Source organism: Sinohyriopsis cumingii, chromosome 9 (assembly GCF_028554795.1).
Source record: "Sinohyriopsis cumingii isolate HCF-2022 chromosome 9, ASM2855479v2, whole genome shotgun sequence".
Taxonomy (NCBI): Eukaryota; Metazoa; Mollusca; class Bivalvia; order Unionida; family Unionidae; genus Sinohyriopsis; species Sinohyriopsis cumingii.
In genome coordinates this window covers 22190577-22218407 of record NC_142969.1, presented here as the reverse complement: position 1 = coordinate 22218407, position 27831 = coordinate 22190577, and the positions used below count along the sequence as shown (strand labels likewise).

Genomic DNA, 27831 nt, shown 5'->3' with positions numbered 1-27831 from the left:
TCCGTTATCGTGTCTGAGGATAGTTGATGGGGCGAGAAAATCATTAAGAGATTTTCTTAGTTCTGGTGCGTTGTATCCTGGAAACTTGAAATCGGGTAAATCGGCTTCCGTGATATTATACTCGGTTAGGAATTTTTGTTTATTATCATCGCTGTTAGCAGATGTTGTCTTAACGATTCGTTCATTAATATATTCCATGTCTGATATAAGTTGATTTAACACCTCAACGTGTTTTCGTGCTTTTGTTTTCCGTAGCTGTTCTAGTTGTGATCGGTAATTACGATTAATCTCGGCAAACGCACCAGTGATATCATTTAAACTAACTGTGACCACGGCGGACGATTCAGGAGTTTCCTTATACGGAAAATACCATTGCATGGTATTCCTGTCTTGAAATATAAACCTGCTGGGTAATAACGTGTTTTTTATAATAGACAAATCATCTCGATAACTGGGATTAATTTCATGATACGATTGCGCATTCGTGTGCAAGTCCGCGGAGATTTCATGAGGTGGATTCTTAGGCCATCCTAGTATGGTTCTTATTGAACTGTTATAAATATCAACCATATACCCCGGTGTGCTTATTTCAATCGTCGACGATAACGTCGGTTCATGAACCGTAATAGCGATTTTTGATTCTTTTCCTGTGATCGATTTTATCCTGCGTTGAAATTCTTTATTGATTTGTTCTATTTGGTATGACCCAGTTGGTATTGTAACCTCCTTCCAGTCTGGGGTTCCATTGGGTTTATTTGTCCATGCAAAAACCAGCGAGTTATTAGGTTGTTGTCCGTTAAATGCGTCCGCTCGGATATTAGGCCAACTGTAATATACTCGCAATTTTGCCAGTGCTATTTCATTTACTGGAACCGGTGATGGGAAGTTCACACTGAATTCGGGTTTCGTTGACGTTATCGATATCATACTTGTTTGTACCGGAGTGGTGTTCTCCGCGATCCGTTGAAGTAATTGAAACCCTTTGGGGTTCAGCGACATTATTATTATTCGTTGTTTTTAGTGTTTAATTTCAACACCGAATATTAACAACCTGCTTGTTTTCAGGAGAATGTTTTAAGCCCATTGAAGTGGTTTCAGCGACGTGGTTTCCGGCTTCCAGTTGAAAATTTTCGATTTTTGACATCGCGGAGCCATACAACTGGACCATCGTGGAGAATTCAACATCGGATATGAACGAATTATCAATCGACAACGAGATCAACCCGGATAATTTCGAGTACGCGTCGGATACTATTTGATGTTTTACTGTATACTCGTTGAGTTTTTTCTGAGAACACGATGATATCTTTCTAGTGATTGCGTTGGCGACTCCAGCAATTGTTGTCGCCGCGGAGATAGCGATTGGAACAGCGATCGGGGCCATCATGGTCACCGTGGATAAAATGACACCGGTACCAGCTACTATACCGGACACCGAGTACACGGCCACGTCGATGGCGGTTATTTTTCGGCGGTATTTTTTTATTTTCACGCGGTATTGTTCGGAAAGCGTTTTCTAGTTCGCGGAGAATTCTTTTGCGGTATCGAATCGATATTGATGTGACGTCGGTGATACCTCTGATTCAATTACCCTGGTGGTCATTTTATTTTAAAAGAGCTAGTGTTTTCAATTACCTACTTAAATTATCACCACGAATTCCACATACCATGTGATGTTTGTCCTAAATAGACCGCTATCAACGGCTCTAATTATAAACCGTTCGGTTGCATTCTTGTCAATGATTGTTGATATTGTATTGTTAAACCCGGATGAACTCGACGATGATATACTGAACTGCATCGCTGAAATCAATGTCAATCGATAAATGCCCTTAACAATTGCGGTGATATTTACTGTATTATGCGTAGGAGTCCAATCGAATGATCCGTGTTGAACCGTGTATACGCTATTGCCGATGCTCCCATGAGGTGTTCTCATTTTTTCGAGTTGCTCTGTCATTCTAGGTAGTCTGTCTTTAATCTCTGTAATATCAGTTTTGACCGCTTTTATTCCCCGTTCATGCACGTCCATACTAGTCCTGATCGCTGTAATATTATTGTCGACTGCTTTTAATTCCCTCCATACGCGTCTATACTTTTTTTGTTCGCTGCAACATCAGTTTTGATTGTTTTTATTTCCCCTCCATGCGCGTCTATACTTTTTTTGTTCGCTGCAACATCAGTTTTGATCGTTCCTATTTCCCCTCCATACGCGTCTATACTTTTTTTGTTCGCTGCAACATTAGTTTTGAGCGTTACTATTTCCCCTTTATACGCATCTATATTCCTTCTGTTCGCTGCAACATTAGTAATAAGTGTACTTATTTCCCCTCTATACGCGTCTGCATTCCCTTTGTTCGCTTCAATATCAGTTTTGATTGCTCTTATTTCATATGTATGCCCATCTATATTCCTTTTGTTCGCTTCAACATCAGTTTTGAGTGTTACTATTTCCTCTCTATACGCGTCTATATTATTCTTGTTCGCTTCAACATTAGTTTTGATTGTTTTTATTTCCTGTGTATGCCCGTCTACATTTTTTTTGTTCGCTTCAACATTAGTTTTGATCGTTCCTATTTCCCCTCCATACGCGTCTATACTTTTTTTGTTCGCTGCAACATCAGTTTTGATCGTTCCTATTTTCCCTCCATACGCGTCTATACTTTTTTTGTTCGCTGCAACATCAGTTTTGATTGTTCCTATTTCCCCTCCATATGCGTCTATACTTTTTTTGTTCGCTGCAACATCAGTTTTGATTGTTCCTATTTCCCCTCCATACGCGTCTATACTTTTTTTGTTCGCTGCAACATCAGTTTTGATCGTTCCTATTTCCTGTGTATGCCCGTCTATATTCCCCTTGTTCGCTTCAACATTAGTTTTGATTGTTTTTATTTCCTGTGTATGCGCGTCTGCATTATTCTTGTTCGCTGCAACATCAGTTTTGATCGTTCCTATTTCCTGTTCATACTTAGTGATATAATTTATAGTTGTTGTGATTTCATCCAGCTTGGTATTTTTTTTACCAAAAAATTTATCAAAGTTGTCATCGATCCTGTTAACATTTTTTCGTAACGTGTAAAATTGGCCCGACAGCGTTGTAAACTCCGAAATAGTATTTTTTATTGTTGTAATATTCGGTTCGGTTACCGTCGGGGTCCCAAAAAAACTAGCGGTAGTGAGTTGTATATCGGTGACAGATTTTTTCGCCTCGGTGACAGATTTTTTCACCTGCGCGTCAAGTTCGGTCACCGATCTATCCAACCTTATAAAACCGTCTTGGATTAATGTTACCCTATTCGTTATCGTCGATAGATGTTCACCCGGTTTGAGTCGTCCGTCGCTGGTATACAGCGCGATAGCGTTCTCGGCGGCATCACGCTGTCGTGTTAAAACGTCATCCAGCGACACATTACTGGATTTCAATTTACCCTGGCGGTCTTGAAATACAACTATTTCACCTGGGTCAACACTGGTTAGGTTCAACGTATCGGTGATTTCATCCTCGATTAGTTTTTTTATGTCATCGGTGGCGGGCGTTTCCGTGGATTCTTTCAGCGCCGAAACCGGTCGTCCCCAAATATCAATCATCGTTATTGTAAAAAAAAACGGTGTTTTTAATTAACCCGCCGGGCCTCGACGACCCCACTAGTGTATTCGTTTACAACCACATGAGGTGGTTTCCGCGATGATGAAATCGCCGCGAGTACGTTCAATACCTCACGGCCGCATATCGGTGGGTCACTTAATTGCTGTGTTGGCAGCGTGGAATAAAAAACCGGGGCTGAACACGCCCGGATATACCGCATGAACTCGTTCGGCGGGGCTAACCCGTATGAATCAAAATAGACGATCGCACGCGGATCAATCGCGTACGCAACCCAATGAGTTCCCGCTCCGGAGGATTTATCGAGGTCAATTATGCCGGTTTCAATATTCCTTGGTGCCGCCGGTAATTGATCCCTCATAAAAACACCTCTGAAGTTTTTTATCGCTAACACGTCGGCGGCATCTATTAAATCAAAATTAGACATAGGAGTCATAGACTCTTGCGTTAATAAACGGTTCCCGGTAGTCTTAGACCCTTTCCCGAGTACCATGAATACGGGGTTCCCGGTAGTCTTAGACCCTTTCCGGCCACGGATCGTCCTTGTTTCTTTTTTTTATAGCCTCTTCCGGTTGCCTTCTTCAATGCCATCCCCGCCGCGGTACCAACGGCCCCCAACGCCGCCGCCTTAGCCACTGCTGGTGCGGCCGCGGCAATCAACGCTGGAATCGCAGCTAACAGCGGAAATATCCCACCGGTCTTTTCCATGTTTTTAATCGCTGCGGCCGAAAAATCTATTTGAACACCCTTTTTATTCCTCATCGCATCATTGAAATGTTTTATTTGACGCGCCGTCAACGATATCTTATGATTACCACCAGTCATCTGCGACGGCTTTAGCGTTATTGTGGTCCCGCATTGTTTAGCCGACTTTGATCGTAATTTCTTGACTTGACCATCAGTTAGTGTAACGCCGACAACACTATACGACATTTTATTGTAAACGCGTTTGTGTTTTCAATTACATGTTTTCCACTGGCGCATCAACGATTCTCATTCGTCCACCAAAACCTTCTAGCAGCATTGATTTATCGCTGAGAATGACAGCAACCGCTCTATAATCGGCACCACCCGGGGCTATACGAGCTCGGAAGTGTATATCAACGACGGATTGTCTCGTTAAATCAAGATGTTCCAACGAAAAATAATAAATCGGATACAGGTTTTTAAAATCAAGTTGTGATATTTCCAAACCAGTGTCGACGTTTTGATCACGACCCATATATGACAGCAATCGATGATACACACGTGCGATATGGTTGTCGCCGTAATTAAGCTGTATATCCTCGGATGGTTCCTGTTGTCCGTTTATTCTCAGCGAAACATCCCTGACTCCTAATTGATCAAATATCATATGGCTGCGTTCTTGATTACCCAATCGATCCTTATTCTGTAGCGCTATGAATATATGACGCGGGGCTGAAACGCCTTGTTTTGATGCCAAATGCCATGTAAATGTATCAGCAACATTATCCTCTTTAGCATCAGTTGTTACCGCTAGCCAACTTAACAACGATTTCCCTCCCTGTTCCATAAATGATAACAATCGTGCTTCCGTGGTAACTGATGGAGTCAACACCGGCATCCACAATGCTATTTTAGTTAAAACGACTTTACCGTTATCGACGCCAGCAGCACGCCATATTGCATTGTTATCATCGCCCCTTCGCGCTAGCACAATTGTATGCTTAGCCCCATAGATAACTTTTCTGACATTTCTACAAAATCCGAATATGTGATGGAGTGAAATCGCGCATGAAAACTGTCGGCGTGGTCTTTGCAACATCCCTACTCGTGTTGCAAATCCTAGATTGCAATTATCGTTAATACTTTTTATAACAGTGAAATCAGCGCCTGGTTTTGCTCTGCGATCTGGATTGGCTGCTTCAGCCTGGTCAACTGCGGTATTTTCTTTTATCAGCACGTTAATGTGCTGAAAGTGATCAGCGTTATCAGTGGTATCCTTTGCGAACATCATAGATGGGCCCGCCGATCTTGTATAATCATCCGAGTATCTTGCTAACCCAATTATCGTCGTTGCAACATCAACCTCGCGTTCTATTGATTCAATTTCTCGCCCGTCAATAAGATATCTGGCACTCTCAAATAACGCCATGATACCGTTGTTGACAAAACCAACTCGAACACGAGGGTCATCTGCGTACGGTGTATTAGCGGCAACATTTGTCACGAGTTCTCCCTCAATTTCGATAAACGCTTCACACGGCAAAAAGTATCTACTGGTATCTTGGACTTGAAGTTCAATTCGCGATCGTAGGTCGGCTTGTGGTGGTTGATAGGAATAAAATTGATAATCACGGACAGAATCATCCTTGCGCACTGGGGCATCCATATCAAACGCGGGATCAGCGGTTCGCGCAAACATTTTATTATTTATCATGTTGATGTTTTCAATTGAAATCCATCAACGTCGTTTTCGTCGTAAATTCTTTGAATTCTGTTTAAGACCACTTCCCGCTATCGCGTTCATGAGCGCGTTGGTTGTTGCATCGGTGGATGACTGAGCCGCCAACGACTCTAGTTTTTCTTCCACGGCGTTATTTATTACTTTACTGACATTTGCAGGCATCACTGTCGTTGATGGCATCACCGGTGGTTTCTGTTTTCTTTTTCTCACCAACGACATTAGTTTGTCCTTTGCTGCAGAAAACGCCTTTCCGGCAACATCTCCAATAGCACTAATACCCCTATCACGAATAACATCAATAGCCTTCATTCCTAATTGTTTGGCTAACGGCGCTACTTTTGGGGCCATTCTTGTAAATAACCCCGCAATGGTATTACCGAGCCCATCTCCATAGTACGCGCGGTAAACAGGCAATCGCGAGTTTACCACGTAGACGCTGACTGGTTTATCATGGTTGTAGTGTATAATCATCTTTATTATAAAAACACCAGTTTTCCAATTAATCATCCACGAGCTCGTCTATGAGCGTTCGATATACATTAATGTCCATGATACCGCCTGCAAATAACCGCCTGCAAATATCAGCGGCCTCATTGATTATTTCCGGAGAGTTATTTCCGGCTCGTTTTCCTCCGATTAGTACTTCCAACCGTGATATATCACTGAGAATATTACCAGGACAAGTAACACTAGCATTTTCAACTAGACCACTACCACTTGGATACCCCTCTCCGCTTGTTTTTTTAGAACCAGCTTTTTTTTGACGTTTTTCTTGGACTTCTCCTTTTCGCTGTTCTTGCTGTTGTAGTATTTCTTGTTGTTGTTGTATATCATAATCATCAATTCCTTTTTTAAATTCTTTATATCCCAGTTCTTTTGTATCCAAGCGATCAATCCCTTTATTCGTTTTATACAACCAATTAACCCAGTCATCTCGTTTTATATTACTGTTTTTATACTCGTCTTTTAAAAGGTCTTTTCTTGAATGATAGCTTTGAGTGGCAAAATTACCAAAAATCTTATAATCGTCGGATTTCAGTAATTGAAATCGTTTTATTTGTGTTATAGCCATTTCAGTGAGTTTATCTATAAAGGAAACCCCTCTTTGAGTGGAAATTTTTTGAGGTTCACCAACATCACCCTGTTCAACAACGGGTTCAGAATCATCAATATCAGCTAATCGTTCATACTCTCGTTGGGTTTTTATATCACTGGAAAGTTGTTTTATCCGTTGTTGTGTTTGTTCTGTCTCTGCTGCTATCTTTTCAAGTACAGGAAGAAGAGGCGCCTCTTTCCGTTCGCCTTCCTTAGGAATATCTCCGTATATTGCCCGTTCTGTTGCCGCTGTAACATCCCTAGTCGCTTTAGTTACCGGGGCAAACAGTTGTTCGCTTCCAACAGTAAAATCAGTTTGTAGTCGCTGCCGCGTTTGAAGATGTTCTCGGACCCCGTCTCGTAACGGTATGAACTTTTTAAGCGCTGCTAGCCGCTCTCTGGCTAGCCGAGTAGTAAGTGATTCGCCTACCATTATTGCAAATTGCTCCGCAATTTCTAATTTCCCGCCGAGTGTGGCAGGAATGGGGGGGGGGGGAATATGTATACATTTAATGTGCCATCGGGGGCTCCACGGAGTTTTCGTCTATAATCCTTCTAATGTTTTTGATCTTACTAGAAATCTCCCGGCGTCGTTCATAAACACGTCCGAGTTTTTTTCGTATTATTTCAACGGCAGTAATTAGTCCAAAGAATGCATTTACGTCATTGTGGTACAGGTTCTCATTAATCGTATGTTGTAATCGTTTTATAAAAAAGTACTCGCGGGCCAGGGTAAAACGCCCCTGTTTCGATTGTTCGTTAATAATCTCATAATCGGATAATATTTTTTCGCTGTTGAGACCATCAGATAATTCAATTCCTTGATTTTTTAATTTTGAAATCTCGGCTAATATATTATTAATGTCTTCGATATTCATATTCTTATAAACATCTTGTTTTTAAATTAAAAAAAATGAACTCTAGGCACAGTTTGCCCAGAGAAATGTATGCGTGATTATGGACTCGTATAACAAAGTTGCCACCGCATCTTCGTGTTAACAGAGAGTATTATGATTGGACGGCACCAATACCGTTTGGCAACCCCGCTGGCGCCCTATGACGTCAGAGAGGCCCATCGGTTACTTAATTAAGGACATTCACATCTTGGAACCCCTTGGGTGCCTTCGCATCCATCTGAGCCCAAGGAAACCCCGAAACATACATCTCCGGGAGGGAGGCCTAGGGTGACAAACGTCATCGTAGACCGCCCAGAAGATATGCTTGGGGAGACATCACTACATGTACGGATAATGATGGGACGGCACAAGACAGCACAAACATAAAACGGCGGGGGCGGAACTCTACGGCCAATTCAACCAATCAAAAGCAACCCAATTGAATTAACCCGGCTGCATGATTGTGAACAAAAGACAACCACACGCCCGGGTCAAGAGCGTGGGTTAGTTTTGATTAGTTAAATTGGCTTTCGAAAGTTCGAGAGATTAGCAGCAATTAAGCCCTGGAAAAATGTTAGGTTTAATCTCGATAGAGTCCTCAAAGACGCACCAAAAGCGTTAATAAACGATAAAACCCTGTTAAATAAAATCCGTGATTGTATCAATGAATTCAAGCGTGATGGTGCATCTCATAGTTGGTCAACATTTCGCATTGATGGTGTTGTTGATGCTACCATGAACGACAAACGCGCGGCAACGATAATATCACAACTTGGCTCCAGCAAGTATTTCTTCAGAGTAAAATTTATTGTCCGGGTGGAATCAGGTAATTGGATCATACGTGTTAAATTTGAACCAGTTCTCAGCGACAAGAAAACAGTCATTATTAGCCGCGACTCCAAGCCGGGGCTGTTAACCGGAATTGACAGACCATACTATGAACGAGCGTATCCTGAAACAGCAGTTGTTTATGGAATATACCCGTTAAATAAGAAACCTGATATCCGAAAACTGAAACCAATGAGACAGTCAACGGGGATAAATTGTGTAGCAGAACGAGTAATAGAGCATTTTACAAATGCCTGTCGAGGAAACAAATAGACTGATTTACGACGTAGCAAAATCAACCAGTGGGAGGAGACAGTGCGCGAGCGTGGAGCAACCATCAGCGACATAGCGAGATTAGAAACGTCGTTGAGATTTCCAATAACCGTTACAACGATAACCGGTGAAGTATTACACGAATCAAAGTACAAATCAAAGGGAGCCCCAATCAAAATTATTGATCATAACGAACACGCGTGGACGTCCGCGGTCACAGTATTTCCACGGGATAGAACAGTAAAGTATATACCTGAAGAATTTATACTGGATGGTTTTCTCGCGGAGAGGAAACTATTTGATGCTATTGCTTGTTTGCGTAAAGACGACCCTGTGTCAGTGTGGTTACTTCGCAGCGCTGAAAACGATACGGATACCTTTGATCAGTTTGTAAGACCAAATGGCGAATTATATCGCACTGAAGCGTTTCACAACAAGATGAAAAAAACCGCCATGGAATTTGAAGAGCATGATGAACAACTGCTAACAAACTGTTTTACGATTCCATCGGTTGCGGCTCATGTTGCAGCAAAGAAAAATGCGTGGAGTCCAACACGCAAGGAATTTCTACCGGATGTACAATCCAGTTGTTTGGAATACTATCACGGTGGACTATGGAACACTGAATACAACCGTGACGCTATGATCTCGGTTGATATGGTTGCCTGTTATCCAGCGAGTTTTCTCGGGTATGGATCCGCCGCTGAGTACTTTAAACGATTTGGACACCCCAGACATGAAATGACTCGTGTTGCTATTAATGGACCACTGCCTGATTTTGATTTAACTGGATTCGCTCGCATAATATCATTTGAATTCGCGGCAGAACTTCATCGCTGTTGCTATATTTGGATCGGTAGACACATGACTGAAAAGAAGTGGCTGCCAATAGCGCTGCTACGGTATATGATTGATTGTAAAATGCTAGTTTCGTTGATTGTCAGTGACGCGATTGTATCATATCGAGCGCAGACTGAAGTCTGGTTACCAGAACCGGAGCGTCTAGATAGCATAATTGACGAGTCCAGAAAACAGATTGATGCCGACGAGGAATATATCATCGAATGGTCCAAAAAGATATTCAACCAACGAAACAGAGAGGCAAAAGATCTCGGTAGAAGAATAATTGGTAAGTTCACACAAGGTGGAAAAAACTGCGATTACAAACGATATTGCTCACGGCTGATTATAGATGACGCAGAATATGATTTCGTGATCAAGGACGCAGTGGCGAAAAATAAATACGTAAACTGTAAAACAGCTTTCTTGTCCAATGGAACAAGGTTGGGTACAGTTGTTACTTACAGCGATGGAGACAGCCCGGCATATCCACATTTGAGGGCGTCTATGCTGGGTTATGCTTGCATAAATTTATTTTCAATGTTAAATAGATTTCCCGACACCGCGGTTAGAGTTGCGATTGATTCATTTTACATAGACGTAAAGTATAAGGGAAACATAGCCGAGTTTACTAGTCCGGACGAGAGTTGGGGTACATGGAGAATTAAAAAAGAAATATGACGCGATTATTCCCCGTCAGCAGATGTCACCGTTGAAAACAACTACTTACGCGGTCATAATCTATCAGAATGGTCTAATGCACCACCAATATCCGACCCCATCTGTATATACAAGACGGTTTATTTAAGCGGCTGTGGCGGGTCAGGAAAGACGACTCGGGCAATTGAATTATTTCGAACGCGGGCAAGTATAATCGTGCTTACACCAACCCATAGACTTGCGCGAGAGATAAAACAACGAAATGTTGACGCCGTTACTTATCACAGCTTTTTTCGATACAGCGGTGGTGAGTGGACTCCTGATCGAATGGGTGAAAAATTTATTCCTGAGGTTATCAGCTGGGATGAGATATGTACTGTTTCGTTAGATGTTTTACAAATGTTTCTTGAGTGGTTGCTGCGCGCGAATACAGCGGTGATAATGTGCGGAGATCATGGCCAACCACCACCATTTGTCGGCGAGGGTCCACATGATTGGTTAAGGGGTTTTGTGGACTATTATGAAGAAACCGATACTGATTACCGAGCACTTGATGAACAACTGCGCGAGGTTAAAAAATTAATCAGATTACAGCCGGATAGAATTCAATGTGAAATAATCCGCGAGGTAATTCCGGAAACGCCGTTAAATGAATTCTGGGAAACATGGAGACCAAACGATTTGATTGTAGCGAGTAGAAAGATAGTCAGAGACACACTTCAGCAAAAGTTGTTTACGTTGCATAAGGAAAAGTTTCCAATGCGCCCAGTGCCGCTGTGTTATAGACCCGCGGATACACGGCGGCAAAACATTGAAGTTGAAATTCCAGGCCCGACAGCGTCAGGGACAAAAAAACAAATTCTCGTGCTGAATGATATCGTGCTCGTTGATATCAGCGTCGTCGAGGACGCGCTACGTGCTGATAAATCCCCGTGGACGCTAGGATACGCAACAACAATACATTCCTCGCAGGGACTGACTATCACGGATACAATTGTTTGGATGGTTGATAATCGCATCGAATGGTCAAATCTAGTCTATCTTGCAGTGTCCAGAGTACGGAGAATAAATCAGCTTCGAAGAATTGTTGTTGACGGAGTCAGTGACGAAGCCAGTGACGGAGTCATCGATGCAAGCGTCATTGATAGAAAACTCTCGGGTTACCGCCAACAGGATAAAAAAAAAACAGCGGCGTTTTGATATTGATGCCGAATTAATAATTACGTTACGACAACAACAGAATAATCACTGCGCGAGTTGTAATTGTGTAATGCGCTGGCGTTATTCGGATAAAGACGCTCGCCAATTTACCGTGGACAGGATCGATAACAGTCTCGGTCATGTCAAAAACAATGTGAGGTTGACCTGTCTTGAGTGCAATAGACGCAACGGCGCTAGTTAAGACCACGCGGGGGTAATTGAGTATCGTCAGGTATCACTTGTAGTTGCTCGCGTGTAAACCCCCGCTGTGGGGCAGTTGAATCCAGTCTATAGATCAGTGGTCTATCAGTTGATCGTGTTATCGTTGATATGTTATGTGTGGTAACACTCCAGATAGGATCAGTAGCTCTTTTTTTACCGCCTTCAAGCTCTCCTGGTTCATACAGATATCTAACAGTGACATCGCCGAGAATCGGCTTGGAAACGCTATCTATTTTTGATCTTCCGGGTATAGACTTTTTTTTAATCGCGTCGCTGGGCTTCATGTTGATTGCTCGGGTAATCTCGTTATTTAACGCTGCAATTACGCCTGGCAACCTTTTGACCCATTCACGAGATCGTTTTTCTTGGATGAATTCTTTTGCGTACTGATATCCAAATAACCGTTCAGCAACAGTCCGATTGAATCGTTCAACAATTGCCTGATCACGATGTAGCGCAGTATGACCTCGTCGTACCGCGACGCTATGATGTTTCAGCGTTGATAAAACAGCGCCGCGAAATTCACTACCAGGATCAACTTGTAATAGATTTGGCCAGCGCAGAGGACCTCTTCGATAAATCCGCTCAAACGCATCGGCCACTTCAGTTGCTGACTTTGTTTTTAACGGCTCCGCTTGTTTGTATCGACTCGCAACATCAACTACGGTTAGCGCGTATTTGTAACCGTTGTCATGCGGCAGAAATAGTATATCAGCCTGATGAACTTCATTAGGTACGCTGACATCAAAGCGCGAAAAGTTGATTTGTTTAGGCGGTGGTAGATAAATTTGCCATATAGCCTGTTTGGATAACCAATTAGCCGCAGTGGCCCTTGTTACTTTTGCAGCGCTTGCAAGCTTACCAATTGCGGCCTTCCCCTTCCAGTATCCTCTCGGAGAATAATAGATGGATTCCATGTTGTTATTATAAACGCTAGCGTTTTCAATTACCAGCGCGAGAAGCTCCGCTTCCAATCATTAATTTACCTTTCATAGCCGATTTTACCAACCATGAGGCCAATTTTTCTTTGAATGATTTATCAGGAATAGCATTTAACGCGTGAATTAATTTTACATCCGCGATATGACGCTGTTGCAGATCGCTACTTTTATAAGCAACATCATGAGCATGACACGCCTTATCGATAGCGTTTACTGGATACTCACCGGGTTTGGGCTGATTTTGATCATCGAGTCTGATATCTAATCGCGTTCCGGGGCCACAGTAGCTATATCCTGGGAGGTGTTTTTCTCCTGGATACTTTGCCCACGGGGTTCCGGGGAGTTTTGATAACTTGGCTGCAATATCACCTCCTCGCTTTTTTTTAAAACATCCCCGGGTCTAATAGAAATAAATCTAAATTTCTTTATACCGCATTGTACACACTTACCAGCAAGTGCCGATCTGTTATTTCTTGTTGTAACGGTTGTCGTATCATTTGTGCCAGTACGCACTCTACACTTCACACAATATAGATCCATAATTTATGTACAGAGATATGAATATAATTGATTTTTCGGCGACTAAAACAAGAGAACCAGTTAAGCATGTTGCAGCGTTACCAAACTCGATCCGGATGATTATCATCGGACCATCTGGATCCGGCAAGACGCAATTGTTACTTAATTTAATAATGAGATGGATGAAGTGGGATAAGTTGTATTTAATCGCCCCTAGCGTAGATGATCAACGATGCTACGAGGTGTTGAAAGATTTTAACGAGAATGCATCAGCAATCGCTGAAAAAAATGTTATTGAGTTTATTACAGATATCAATGATGCACCAGGTATAGATGATATTGATGGCGACGTTAACAATTTAGTCGTGTACGATGATGTTATGTTGGACAATCAAAAAAACCCAGCTAGGATATTTTCCAGAAGCAGGCATAAAAACACTGACGTGATATATGTCACTCAACGATACACTCAGATTCCAAAAGTAATCAGAGACAACTGCAATATTCTTGCTGTATTCAACGACGTTGATACACACACGCTACGAAATATATGGCAGACATGGTGCGGCGGTGACATGGACTTTAATGTTTTTCGAAACTTTTTTAGTCATGCTCAGTCGACCCCACATGGATTTATAACGATAAATTTACATGATCCTCGGACACGATATCGTATCGGACTTGACCAAATATTCGGTTAGTTGTAAATAATTTTCATTGTAAATAGCCACTTAGCAGCAGAGGGGGCGATGACATCGACGCGGTCGTCGCGCTTTTTTACCGGACGCTGACGACGCTGGGATCGGCGCGCAGAAGGTATTAATTAAACCAAATGACGATTGGACGATCCCCCCGACGACGACGTCGTTTTTTTTTACCGGGCGCTGACGACGCTGGATCCGCTGAGTGCAGAAGGTATTAATTAAGCCAAATGACGTTTGGACAAAATGTCCGATTCGCCCCCTCTGCTGCTTTAATACACTGTAGTGCAGATAATATTTCTGCACATTGTAGGAACAGATAATGGAAGTATTGGATCACCTTATCTACAACATCTGAAAACTCTGAATAACTACTCTTATATATTAAGTTATTTAGTACAAATGTCAGTCAGATACTAAAATGAAATGTCTTAGCCCAGTGCCTAATAATTGGCTTAAAATTAAAGAAAAATAAACCATTGTGAATACATTCCCATGAAAGAGAATCAATTACCTTTTCAAAATCATTTAGAAGTAATATATCCAGAATTTGTAATTATTCTGTAATGTGCATGATGTCATACACGATCCTTGTATTTTCACTTATATATGCCTTTTACAAAACAAGTTTGATTATCCGATATTATTCCACTGCCTTAATTCTGTTGGCAATACATCCTTATACTAATTTGTACACAACATTAAGTAGAGAAATTTCATGCCAGTTCCTTAGGAACAGCTTTATTTTGTCCTCCTTGGAAATGTAATTTATAAAAACTGATCTCAATACATAAAAGAATGCAGTATTCCTTTGCTACAGCAACTGTTGCCATTATAAATTACCTAATGACAATCTAAAAGAGCTAAAATAACTCTGCTGTCAAAACTTCTTACCCTGGAGTCTTATTATTATTCATACTTATAAAAAATAACTCTTTCTGAGTAACTTTGTCTTCTAATATTAAATACTGCTCTTGTACAAGTCTAGAAAGATGCTTTAAATCTGCTGCATTTAGAAGATGCTTTAAATCTGTCACATTTAGAAGATGCTTTAAATCTGTAGCTTCCGTCTCATTTTCCTCATTGTAAAATTTCCAGAATACTCTTCAACATCCCTAAGAATACCAGACTGACTTGTAATAATTTCAACTTGATCCTTAACTTTTAGAAAGAGTGTGTATAATATATGTTAGGAATGCAAGAGAAATATAATGTATACTAATCTGAATGCATAGCATTTAATGTATACAATTCTCATACATTATAAGATTTATAATATCTGTTTTAAAATGCATGGGGATATAATGTAATTTGGATAGAACCTTTTTTGGATAGTTTCTATTTTCTAGATGGCAGAAGTATCTGGTCAGGTTTTCCTTCTTGTCTATCCACTTTTTCCATTAATCATTTCTTTTCTCAAGTCTTTTAAAAAAATAATAGTTCTAAATGATAAGGTCCCATGGAACCATTCTCAAAGGACTGTATTAGTTACACAAGTTGTTGTTTACTCTTTTGATTTCTTCTTGTATTTACATCAAGTACAGTCCTACCCACTATATCAACATCACTTATGTTGACAAGCCACCTATTTTGACAAAAAAGCAAAGTCCCGGTCCCTTAGTCTACTATTACTACCAAAATTGTCATGCTTATGTCGACGTCGAGATAAAAAATAAATGTACATGGTGACAGAAGCCCTTGGTCCCAGCTTGAACAATACCTTTGTTTTCTAATCATTTATGTCGACAAAGCTGCCAGTTCCAACCCATACTTTGTTCAACAATTAGTTGATCTTGCCGACAGGCTTCAATTTTCCCCGACTAATCATTTATGTTGGCAAGCAGCCATCTCTGAGCTGTACTTTATTCAACAATTAGTTGATCTTGCCACCAGGCTTTAATGTTGTGGTCAAAAAAAAAAACAGGCTTTTGTTTGGTCCTAGAAAGTTGGCCTCTCGCGGTGACTTAAATAAAAGCAATGAAATCTGATCGATTCTTGCACTTTCCAAAGTGTTTGGTGATTAAAACAAGTTTATTGTGCTGTGACAGTTTCCTAACTTTATTTAGCATGTGTCAACGAATACAATATTATGCTTTCATTAATCATATCAGTTGCATATCTCTTGTTCGCTTTTATGTACTTTTCACAATGACTTCTGTAACTAAATACATGTACTGTTTAAACCAACTTGTTGACATGTTTTCATTTCCCTGTGAATAGCCCCATCCCCTTGGTAGCCTCAATAAGATGGGAACAGACTGACCAAAATCTAGGACAATGTAAGTACATGATGAGGATGTTGACATAAATGAGTAGGACTGTATATAAAATAGTTATTCTATGAAATTTCATCAACAATGAAGCTAGAAATAATGAGTCTGACAAATTAAATATTAGATTTTAATTGATAATTGTAATTTTATCCTCTATATACAAATTTTGATTTCATAATTATAATTTTTATCTTCCAAAAACCTTATTAAATCTGCATAAATCATATCTCATATAAAATCATTAGAACAGGAATTTAACATTATCCTAAGCAAATATGACCCATAACTTGGTTCAGATTTCCCTTTTCTTACCATTGGCACAAGAGATTAAGACACAAGAAATAAATCCAAACATGCTTGTTTTAGAGTTTATCTTTTCATTGTATTTCTCATTAAAATATTCTGCTGGATCAATGTGATAAAAGATTATTTTATACTTAATAATAATTCCAACTGTTATGAACTGACCAAGTCTTCTTCAGTGTGATAGGATATAAACGGTCATGTAATACAGATTCGGTATTTTACACAAATGTAAATTCTGGTAACTAACTTTGGATCCCAATCAGTTTCTGGGTCACCCTGGGTGAAGCTTCGACTATACCAATGTCTTACACCATAATAAAAAGCCCCCACACTCCTGATTTTTGATCAAAATTCCAGATTAAAATCATCAATTAGATGTTCCAATAATGTAATTGCTCAGTCCTACATGCAATCCATCATCCACCTCTCTGTAGCCCAGCAAAGCACATGAAAGGCTTTACATACCATTCTACCTTAATAAATCCTTATATTATTACTCTGACAATATGTTCGACCATCAATCATGCACATATGATGGTGACAAGGTGTCCAACTTTGAAGTCCTCAACAGGGCTGGTGCTCCTAGCATTCAGGCAATGCTGCTGAAAGTTCAGCTCAGATGGTCTGGCCATGTCATTCAGATGGAGGAGACCAGAATACTGACACAGCTCTTCTATGGTGAGCTCAAGCAGAGAAAGTGGAAACAAGGATGCCCCAGGAAAAGGTACCAAGACAGTCTTAAGTGTAACCTGAAATGGTGTGGAATCCAAACCAGTGAGCTGGAAGCCTTGGCCATGGACTGGTCTACATGGTACACACTTATTGCAAAGGCTGTTTACTTTGTGAAGCATGACAACCGCCAACGCCTCACAACCACAAGAGTAAAAAGATACATCGCAGCATCCCAGACCATTATGTCTACAGACTTCCCATGCCTAACCTGCAATATCCAGTGTGCATCCAGCACTGAACTCAGGAGCCACATGCATAGTCACTGGGCTGCAGAACTAGCATCATCATCAGACATAACAGACAACCAAAGAAAAAGAAGATGATGTTCAACCAGCTGTTAATAAAGATCATGGCCAAGGCACCTCACCAGACATAGGCATGATTTTGGTTTTGACAGATATAATTGCATCAAAAGCATGAACAATCAATGCTCAAACAACACGTTATTTTAATGTAGAGAAAAATAGAAGCAGCCTTGTTAGAAATAAAATCATACAGTGACAAAGCTTCCTTAGATTACTGCCGTGACTGCAATGACACTCTACCTTATAATACTATAGGAGCCAGCTATGCATGGAAGTTGGGGTTAGGTATTCTGATGCCGTCTCAAGAGGCCAATGAAAACACATATAAGCTACCTAAAGTCAAATGATTTGTTGATGAAGTCCACTAATGTGACCAGAAAAACGAAAACAATTGGAATTGTGAACATTAAATGATCATGGTTGGGTATTTATCAAAGTGTAAATTGTTACTAATCATTTACATAACTCAGACTTTATTTACTTTGTGAGTGATTAGTAAAAACATTACACATCTATAAACACTCAACCATGATCATTTAATCCTAAAATACATTTCTAAATAGGGCTTATTCATTTCTATAATCATATTAATCTAATTCTGGATCATGAACCCAAGCTGAAATCCCCCCCCCATATGATATTAGACTAATTTTCATATTCATGCATAATATTGTTTATATTATTGTAAAATTCTGGGCAATCATTATTTGACCAATATACATTAATTATAAAAACGTTTCTCTCTTCAATTGTAATATCTAATGCAATCAGATTATAATCAGGTTTCTTGTAACATTTTTATTCATATTATAATCAAAGTTATTATTGAAGAAAATACAAACTCTTGAAAAGTTTTACCAGTATTAAAGAACTGAAGATACAATCAAACCTGTAAATAGAGGTCAGCATGGGGATAAGGCAAAACTGGCTGCTGTACACAGGTGACCTCTATACACATATTCACCTTTCAAAATTGGTTTTGAAAAAATAATATGCACCAAATATCATTATAATTATTATTATTATTATTATTTTATTATTATTATTATTATCAAGATTGTTTATATCCACTATTCAGCAAAATCATCAAATACGTGTATGGGTTGTCTTCTTCCAAATTTATGTTCCACACAGTATTACTGTATCCTGCACACTTTAATCCATTCTATAAACTAAATCATCACTGACTTAAAATAATCACCAATTGTAGGTTTTTTGTGTGTACTATGACAAAACATTAATTCTACTGCTGACTGAGAGCTTACATATAACTATAAAACAGACAACTGACTCTTTGGTCAGCTAACTTGTATAAATTAGACAAGTCAAATATAGTAATTGTTGATGGATGCACAACAGACCATGCACAATAGACAATGCCATACCATAACCTCACTTGGCCTTACAACCATTGGAGCTAAGAACCAACCTATTCCCTGAGCTTCATGTGTTTCTTTTATTGAAACTCGTGCCTCTTCTTCTTCCAACAAGTCTTTTAAATATGACTGCTTGGCCAGGACCAGGCATTCTTTAAACTCTTCATAGGTATCCTGATCTCTTTGCTTAATCTGTTTTATGAGCTCCCTTATCTTGTCAGATTCTGTTATCTGCTCCTGGAAAATTATACAAAGGAAACGCTATTAATGTTTATGTCAGTAATGTTAAAAAGGAATATTACATAGAAACTGAAACAAGCCAAACCAAATCAAGATTTCATTAACAAAATTATGCTATCTTCACCAGTCAAGGTTGTTGATTCATTTCATTTCACATGCATCCTTGGCATATATATATAGCTTAATGAAACTTATTTGAAGAGATGCCATCCTGAGGATAAAAGTGCTACTAACTGCAGCAAGCTAAATCAACTAACCAATGAAAAGCCTCATTAAACATGAAGGGTATGGAATACATCAACTTCAAAAAAGCCACCTGCCTTGACTGTGTGTGAATAGTTTGAATTGGAGAAACTAACATATAACATGCATTGGTGTTTATGGATGATTATTTCCAATATCTTCTGGAACAATTAGAATGCTGAAATCTGATTGGAAGTTTCTTGCAGTTGCATTCAATCCCATATGGCAAAAAAGGTTTGTACTGAATTGAGTGGATAGATGACCCTTATCTAAAGAAGATGAATTGAAGTTTTGCGTTGAACTTATGTCTAGAAAACAAGATTATGAAATAAATCTGACTTTAAATAGAACTATCTGTTCCAAAACTAAACCTATTATGAAATACATCTGACTTTAGATAGAACAATCTGTTCCAAGTCTAAACCTATTATGAAATAAATCTGACTTTAAATAGGACAATCTGTTCCAACTCTAAACCTAAACTGAATGTGAAAATCATCCAGGAAATTGTTAATTTTCCCCAGGAAAAGATGTACATTACCGTAATCCATCACAAAATCATATGAAAGACTGTCCATGTATCTTCATAATATGATACCTCAGTATCACTCTTCTTACCAAGATGGCATGCATTGTCACATCATCAAACAGTTCTTTCTCCTGAATGTACACAAAGACAGTCCTCACATCAAGATCCCTCACCAGTACTGGCAGACACTGAGTCAGAACAGCCTCATGCAGTTTTCCTGAAAAAGACAGAACTCAAATTCTGTGGCACAGTATTTAGATCATTCCTATTTAATTACCTATTGCCAATGTGATCACCCTCAGTTTATGCATAATGTGAATAGCTGTATCCAATTACATTATGTGTGTCTTCATGTTCAAAATGTAACAAGACTAAAGTATAGAAAATACCTGGTAACTCTGAGTCATAATACTAGAATCTCAAAAAATACTACTTTGACTTCATTTAAATTTTGTACTTGGCTTTGATTTAGTTCAGACAGAAAGAAGAACACATGATTTTCAGTATTTCATTAAATTCTGGTTCGATACTGCACCATGAATTCAATTCTTCCATGCAAACAAATACATGTAGTCCCAGATGCAGGCTGAATTGATAATGCATAAACTGATAACCAATAACATTTAAAAGTAACTTTTTCTTACAAATCATGTTTCAAAGAGCAATATTTCTTTCAAATCAATAGAACATTTGACAAAAGCAACATTTTGCAACACTGGATGTCAGATAGAAATCCCTGTATAATGTCACATAATTTACTTGAATCAGGTCAGTCAGAATTTTTGATGTGCCATATACATGTACATGAATTTGCTGGGTACCTACAAATAACATGCAACTGACAAGGCAGAAACTGTTTACTTTAGCTGGTAATAAGAACAGCAAAAAATATTAGTTTTACATCCCGAATTTCCTTTCTTAGTTCTGCAAATCTGAATTACATGAGCCATGTCATGGGTTCTCAAGCGTGATTACATTTCGAAATTGTACTGTAATTTCGACTATATTCCAAGTGCAATTACATCCTCCTTACTGCACTCAAATTGAAATAAACATTAAATTCCATAGCGTCCTTTTGATAATTGCAATTTAAAGACTTCATATTTTTCCCACATTATGATTTCAAATATTCAATGACAACAGAAACACACTTGCAGCTCTCAACAAACTTCTCCCTCACTATTTCAATCTGATGTATTTCATGTAGAATTTGCACAGATGAATCCTGTCCATAATCACAAAATTTCATAGCATTGATAAAAATACCAAAATCTATTCATTCCAGATAAAATGGAAAAGTTGTTTCAATTTGCATTCATTCACAATATTAATCTAAATTTCAATTTTAAGTACACCAAAACGCCATTTTCTTTCAAAAGTTATGTCTAGCACGTGACTAAGTTCAAATTTATCTGGGCTGAGTTATGTGTGCATTAATAAAGTTGTTTTGTAATGATGAATCTGCGTTTGTGTATTTAGTTTGAAATACGGCATACATTCAGTTACTTTGTTTCTTGTAGTGTATTTTGTTTATGTAATTAAGCCTTAGGTAGAATAAGAAAAATGAACATATAATACAAAGGTTACTGCATTTGTATGAGAAAATTTGAACTCGTTTTGTCGGAAGGATATACTGCACTCCCAAGGTCATGCAGTATTCCATCCGAAAAACACATTCATATTTTCCCATACAAATACAGTAACCTCTAATTACATGCATTTCTGTGATAATCAACTGTTTTTTCCCTCATGTCTTATGGAGTACTAATTGGAATGATCGTTGCCATTTTGTTTATAGTAACTAGTAAAGAAAAGAAAAGGTTGCATAATGTGAGGCACAGCAAATTACCCGAGTCAAAACCATTCAATAACGGTAATACTGCACAAGAATTTCATGACCTTATTTGGCCAAATCAAATTCAAAGAAAGTGTGGTGTTAAAGCACAGACATTAAAATTACTGAATTGCAAACATGCTATATATATATATATATATATATAACACAAGTCTAATATATATCATATAGATGTCCCTTATAAACCCAATACAGAGCAGCATATTTTGGCCAAGACAAAATCTACATAAAAATATAAGTTATTGCTCACCTCTTGTAGAAAAAGATAAATACTTATACTAAAAATATACTAGTACCAGTAATCACTGAAAAAAAGTATTTCTTTTATTCAAAATGAGTATAAAAATAAATTTAAAAAAAGTTTTTGAAACGCATGAATAATTTGAAGTAAATACAATAACTGCCAGTAATGTTGAGTAAATGATAATTAAATAAATCTTAGCATTTTGCAAGTAAAATATTCACTTGCTATTAAAAATGTAGTTGCATTGGCATCTCTAACATCTATGAATAAAACAAACAAAACCCAAGAGGAAGGAATAAATACAAATTCATAATGGTCTGAAACACCAAAATTAACTATTTCATACAGTTATGCATTAGTTTCTATCGCAAGATGTTATAATGTGTCTTCTTTAAATGAAACATACAAATTTTCCTTACAAAAGTATTGCATGTAACAACGAACAAATAAAGAAAACTGGGCGTATGATCTGAATCATATCCAGTGAATTACTAAGGAATAAATCCAGAAATCCAGGCTGATCCACAGAAAGGCAAGTTTTCTACAAAAGGAATCTATCAATCCCTTTTTTCTCCAATCTGAAGGAAAATCTTAACACTCCCCCCTTTTAGCAGTAATATCTTCAGATTTGGCATGTCTTTTGAGGATGTTAAGATGCCCCTTTCTCCATTTCTTTTCAAATAGTACATAATTAGGTGAAATACAAATGTCAGTCATTTAAGTACAATAAACATCATCTTCTAATGGTCTATAGAATGGACTGAAGCTCTTTTTGGTGAAAAGAATTTCCAGGAATTAGTTTTAACTTGTGTGTTTTGAAACCGTCTCTGATATTCTGGAGCACATGTTAGATGTCAGCTTGCCACCATTTTCAATTAGGACAAAGTAGACATCAATAAAAGTCTTTTGATGAAAACCCATATTATAATGATCATCCATATTGGAGGAATAGTGACAGCATGATGTAAAGACAGTCATCATGGCAGCCAAACTGGATGTGTGACTGGTGCCATTTTCATTTTCATTTAGGTCCAGCTATTTATCATCATAAACCTACTAGTGAAAACACCATGTATATAAAACCATTCATTTGGAGTGAGTAGAGATAATATTTTCAAGATAGCTGCCATGATGGCTACATTGAGAACTAGGCATTTTCAGTAATGACAATAATGATGCCATCAAGAACTCATCTGTCAGAAACCCAATGCCAAAATGACTTTCCATCTCAAACGAGAAGCAAAAACAAGATTTTCATGATCTTAACATATTGGATGTCAGATCAGCAAAATTTTAATTTAGGATCAATAAAACTTTATAAAAGCTCTTCTAGTGAAAACCTCATGTCAATATGGTGTATGATGTCCCTGAAACTATTGTTTTGTCATTCTTCTATTATACACTGATGAAGTGATTTGATTGCAAGTAATCAGGTAATGGTGAAACTTCTCCCATCCATGAGGAAATCTTTGAGTGCCAATTCAAGAATTTTAAGTTCACTACAAACTCTGGAACTTCTCCATAATGAAACATCTGTGAAACAAAGCTTTTATTCATCAAGTACTCATTTCAACTGATTACCTCAATAACTTTTATTGTGTATGTGTAGACTAATTTAAGATAATTGAATTATTTATCACATGATAATATTTATAACAGTGTTCAACTGATTTAAATTATTTGACCAGACACATGACTGTGAGCACTAGTTTTACATAGGTAGGATTTGCATTCATTTTAACTTTCTTTTATTCCACCCCCTTTATTTGATTTGATACTAAAGACAGTTAATGTGAAAATATAAAGTAGGTTTACTTTAACTGAGTTTAACAACACAACAAATACTTCTGCAAGTCAGACAGCATAAACAGTGAGCACTTAATTAGTTTCTTGTAGAAACACTCATAGCTGAGACATTAGACTGACATTTTTCATGTTTGAATACAAGAGGGCATATTGCATTTGTGATGATCATACTGAAACCAAATTAAAAGACAGAATTAACACAGGGACTTCACTTGACAAAACAAAACTTATTTAATTGGTATTTATTTATTAAAGTGTTGCCACCAGTAGGCATTAGTGACATTTTCATTTATCAAAATTTGGTCAAATATTGTTATTTACAGTGTACTGAGAATGTTGTTTGGAAAGAACATTTAACACCAACTACAACTCTTTTGCAAACATTTTAAATGTAAACCAAAACAAAACAGTAATTTTTTAAAATTAGTTTTACATGTATGCCTTTGTAGATTTTCAGGAGATCAGATATTTTATCAAAAGTCCACTAAATATTTTCTCTTTTGTTGAGCATGTTTATGTTTACTGGCCTTCTCTGACAAAAGTCTTTCCTGGGTGCTGGCATCCCACTCAATGTTTCCTTACCTATTAATTCACATCAGTGGTATAGCTAGTAAATTATAGGATTCCATGTCTACATTTCTTATTTTATATTAACATGCTCCAGGGTGGCAGCTTGGTGAAAGCTTTTAATATTCCATGTTTGTTACAGCCTTTTTATTACAACATATACAATAATTAACATGCACATAGCAAATTCATCTGCTATATGGTATGGATCATTTAATTTTTGGGGGTGGTGAGAGAGATTTTCTAATGAGTTGAGAGATCCTATCTTGTCTGAGGATAATTACTTTTTTTAAATAATATAGTGAATATAAGATGATGCTATTTTGCAATAAATCAGTGTAAAGTTTGTCCCTAATGTAATTGTTGTATTCAGACATACCACAGTACAAAATTTCTTGTGGTACCCAGCTCGAGGTATATAGTAAGTCACTTATAGTTGAACTGTAAGTGACTTATTTAAGTCAGATATATCACAGCACCAGTCATATTACATAATGTAATACAGCATATACTATGTATACAGAATTTCAATGGCTAATGATTTAATACTGACTTTAGGAAATGATTTGAATAATTTTCAGTTTTTGCAAGCCTTGGCAAGCAAAGCTGGAAATCATTAAAGTAGTTTCATAAAAGTAATATTAAATCATTACCAATCTAAGATTCTGTCTTTCACATAATTTTCATTGTAGGGTAAGAGTTTAAATTAATTGAAGAGCAGATGAGTTTCAGCATTTCATTAAATTCTGGCTCAGATAATGCACCTTTAATTCAATTCTTGCATGTGAAAAAATAGTCCCAGACTTGAGTTGAATCAGTAATGTACATATTGATAACCAATAACATTTAATAGTAGCTTGTTTTACAAGTTTTAATTCAAAGAACAATTGTTCTTCCAAGTCAACAGAAAATTTGACAATGACATCATTTTTCAGCAATGGATCTCTGATGGAAATTCCTGTGTGATGCCACATAGTTTATTTGGGTCAGGTTAGCTGAATTGTTGATGTGGCATATACATGAATTTCTATGACGATGTTTCAAACATTTCCACTGAAAAGTGTGTCAACTTTGGTATGGACATTCACCATTGATGCATTAATGGTACAAAACAGTAGCATTCTAATTTCATAAGTGAGGTGAGTTTATTGAAACTTAAACCAAGCTTGTCCTGAGGATGGGTGCAGTGTTCTTATGTTCTGTTTTAGTTAGGCATTTGGAGAATCTACATAAGGAAAATTGGCCACATTCTGACATACACGACCATTCACACAATTTTATGACAGTTTACACTTTTTTCCCAATATCTTTAGGGCCATTAATTGTAAAGATGGCTGCCATATTGATAGTACAAAAAAAAACAAAGTCCAAGTCAATCAATAATGAGAATACTGCAAAAGAATTTCTTGATTTATTAGACAATCCAATTTAATGAGAGTTAAATGCCTGTTTTAGAGTTTATCTTTTCCTTGTATATCTCATTAAATATTAGGCTTGATCAATGTGATAAAAGATTATTTTATATTTAATAATAATTCCAACTGTTATGAACTGACCAAGTTTTCTTCAGTGTGATTGGATATAAACAGTCATGTAATACAGATCTGGAATATTTTACACAGCAATACATTCTTGTGACTACTTTCGCTTCCTCGTCAGTTTCCAGGTCTCTTTGGATGAAGCTTCGACAATACCAACACCTTACACCATAATAAAAGGCCCCATTCTTGTGATATTTGATTAAAATTCCAGAATAAAATTGCCAAAATAGAAATTCCAAAAACACAATTGTGCAATCCTCCCTACACTCACCAATGAAGTCAAACAAATAATATACTTTACATAGCATTATACATTAATTAATTCTTGTATTGTTGCTATGACAATATGTTCCACCAATTTTGCAATGTATTTATTTTCTTCAGAAAATAAACTTGGTTCTTTGCTTTATTTCTCATCTCAAACCAGAGTAGCTGATACTTCTGACAGTCCCAAAAAGTATAAATACCTGACCTTCCATACAGCATCATGTACTTGATCTTGAACCTGAACTAATATACTCAAGGTATCAAAATAGATAGTGCAAGATATGTTTTATGTATGGACAATTCTAAGGATGAACACCAGGCACTAAGAGAGCAAGGATGAAGAAAAGATGAGAGCAATTATGCAGGAATGATGATGACAGATGTGGAGATGCAATGACTTTTCAAAACTGTTGCTGATAAAGTCAAATTTGATGGATTTGATGCAACTGGCAGACCAACATCAACAAGGCTAAAATTAAAATGGTCATTAAGCATCATCCATAAAATCCGAAAGCTATGCTTTCAATACTGCCATCTTTTTATTTACTAACCAAAATGGATGGTTGTTGTCTAATGATGAAAACAGAGCAAAAATTATCAAATTCTTAACAAGTTTCATTATATGGCAGAATAAAGTTTTTCCCTCATTTCAGGTTGAGAATCAAAATGCAAAATGTTACTTTCCATGGCTTACCAGCATATCCTTTCCCCTGTGACATACCTAAAATACAGAAAGAGTTTTATAAGAAAAACTTCAAACTGTATAAAGTTTGGATGTAAAACGTATACATTTGCATTACAAATTTAGATAGGTTATGAAACGAAATCTGAATCATCTTTTAAAAAAATATAAATATATTTGAAGCTTAGGAAAGAAGAAATGAAGATTTGAGCACATAGCAAGATGAATTCAGATTTAGCACTCTAATTGGTCTTTGCTGCAAATTCACTGCAGCACCTGCTTGAGGTGTTTAGGTGGTGCTCTATACTTCCGTATTTTACATAGGGTTCGATTTTTAAAGAAAAACAATTTCCCCAGTTTTCCTCACTGGTTGTACTGGCTATTTAAAACTGACCCTGTATATCTTAGGTATTGTTCAAAGAATTCCCTTTATTTTGGTGTATGATTGATGTGTGTAATGTGGGTTATAGTGTAATACAGCCTGGCCTTACTTCTGATGTGCATCTTTCAAAAAAAAACATTTACTTCCAGGACATCAGAGGTAAGTTGTAAAAAGAGAGTTGATATCTTTTTTACATTTTATATATTTTGGTAAATCATTCATTGCACTTGCGGAAGCTGGTATTGTCTAGTCTAGCAAAATTCATTTTCACTATTT

General features: G+C 37.7%; 1 protein-coding gene across 3 annotated transcripts in view; it reads right to left on the bottom strand.

The window, feature by feature from the left end:
- The window catches only part of LOC149791381 (uncharacterized), a 100379-nt gene extending 73168 nt beyond the window's left edge, over positions 1–27211 (bottom strand). For all 3 annotated transcript variants that reach the window (XM_089969936.1, XM_089969938.1, XM_089969939.1), the window contains exons 1-3: positions 27186–27211; positions 20301–20428; positions 19253–19436 (exon numbers count right to left, since the gene is read on the bottom strand). In XM_089969936.1, the coding sequence (XP_089826062.1) occupies positions 19253–19436; positions 20301–20428; positions 27186–27210 (337 nt within the window). In that variant the 5' untranslated portion in view covers position 27211. The remainder of the gene's footprint in view (positions 1–19252; positions 19437–20300; positions 20429–27185) is intronic.
- Between the last annotated feature and the right edge of the window lie 620 nt (positions 27212–27831).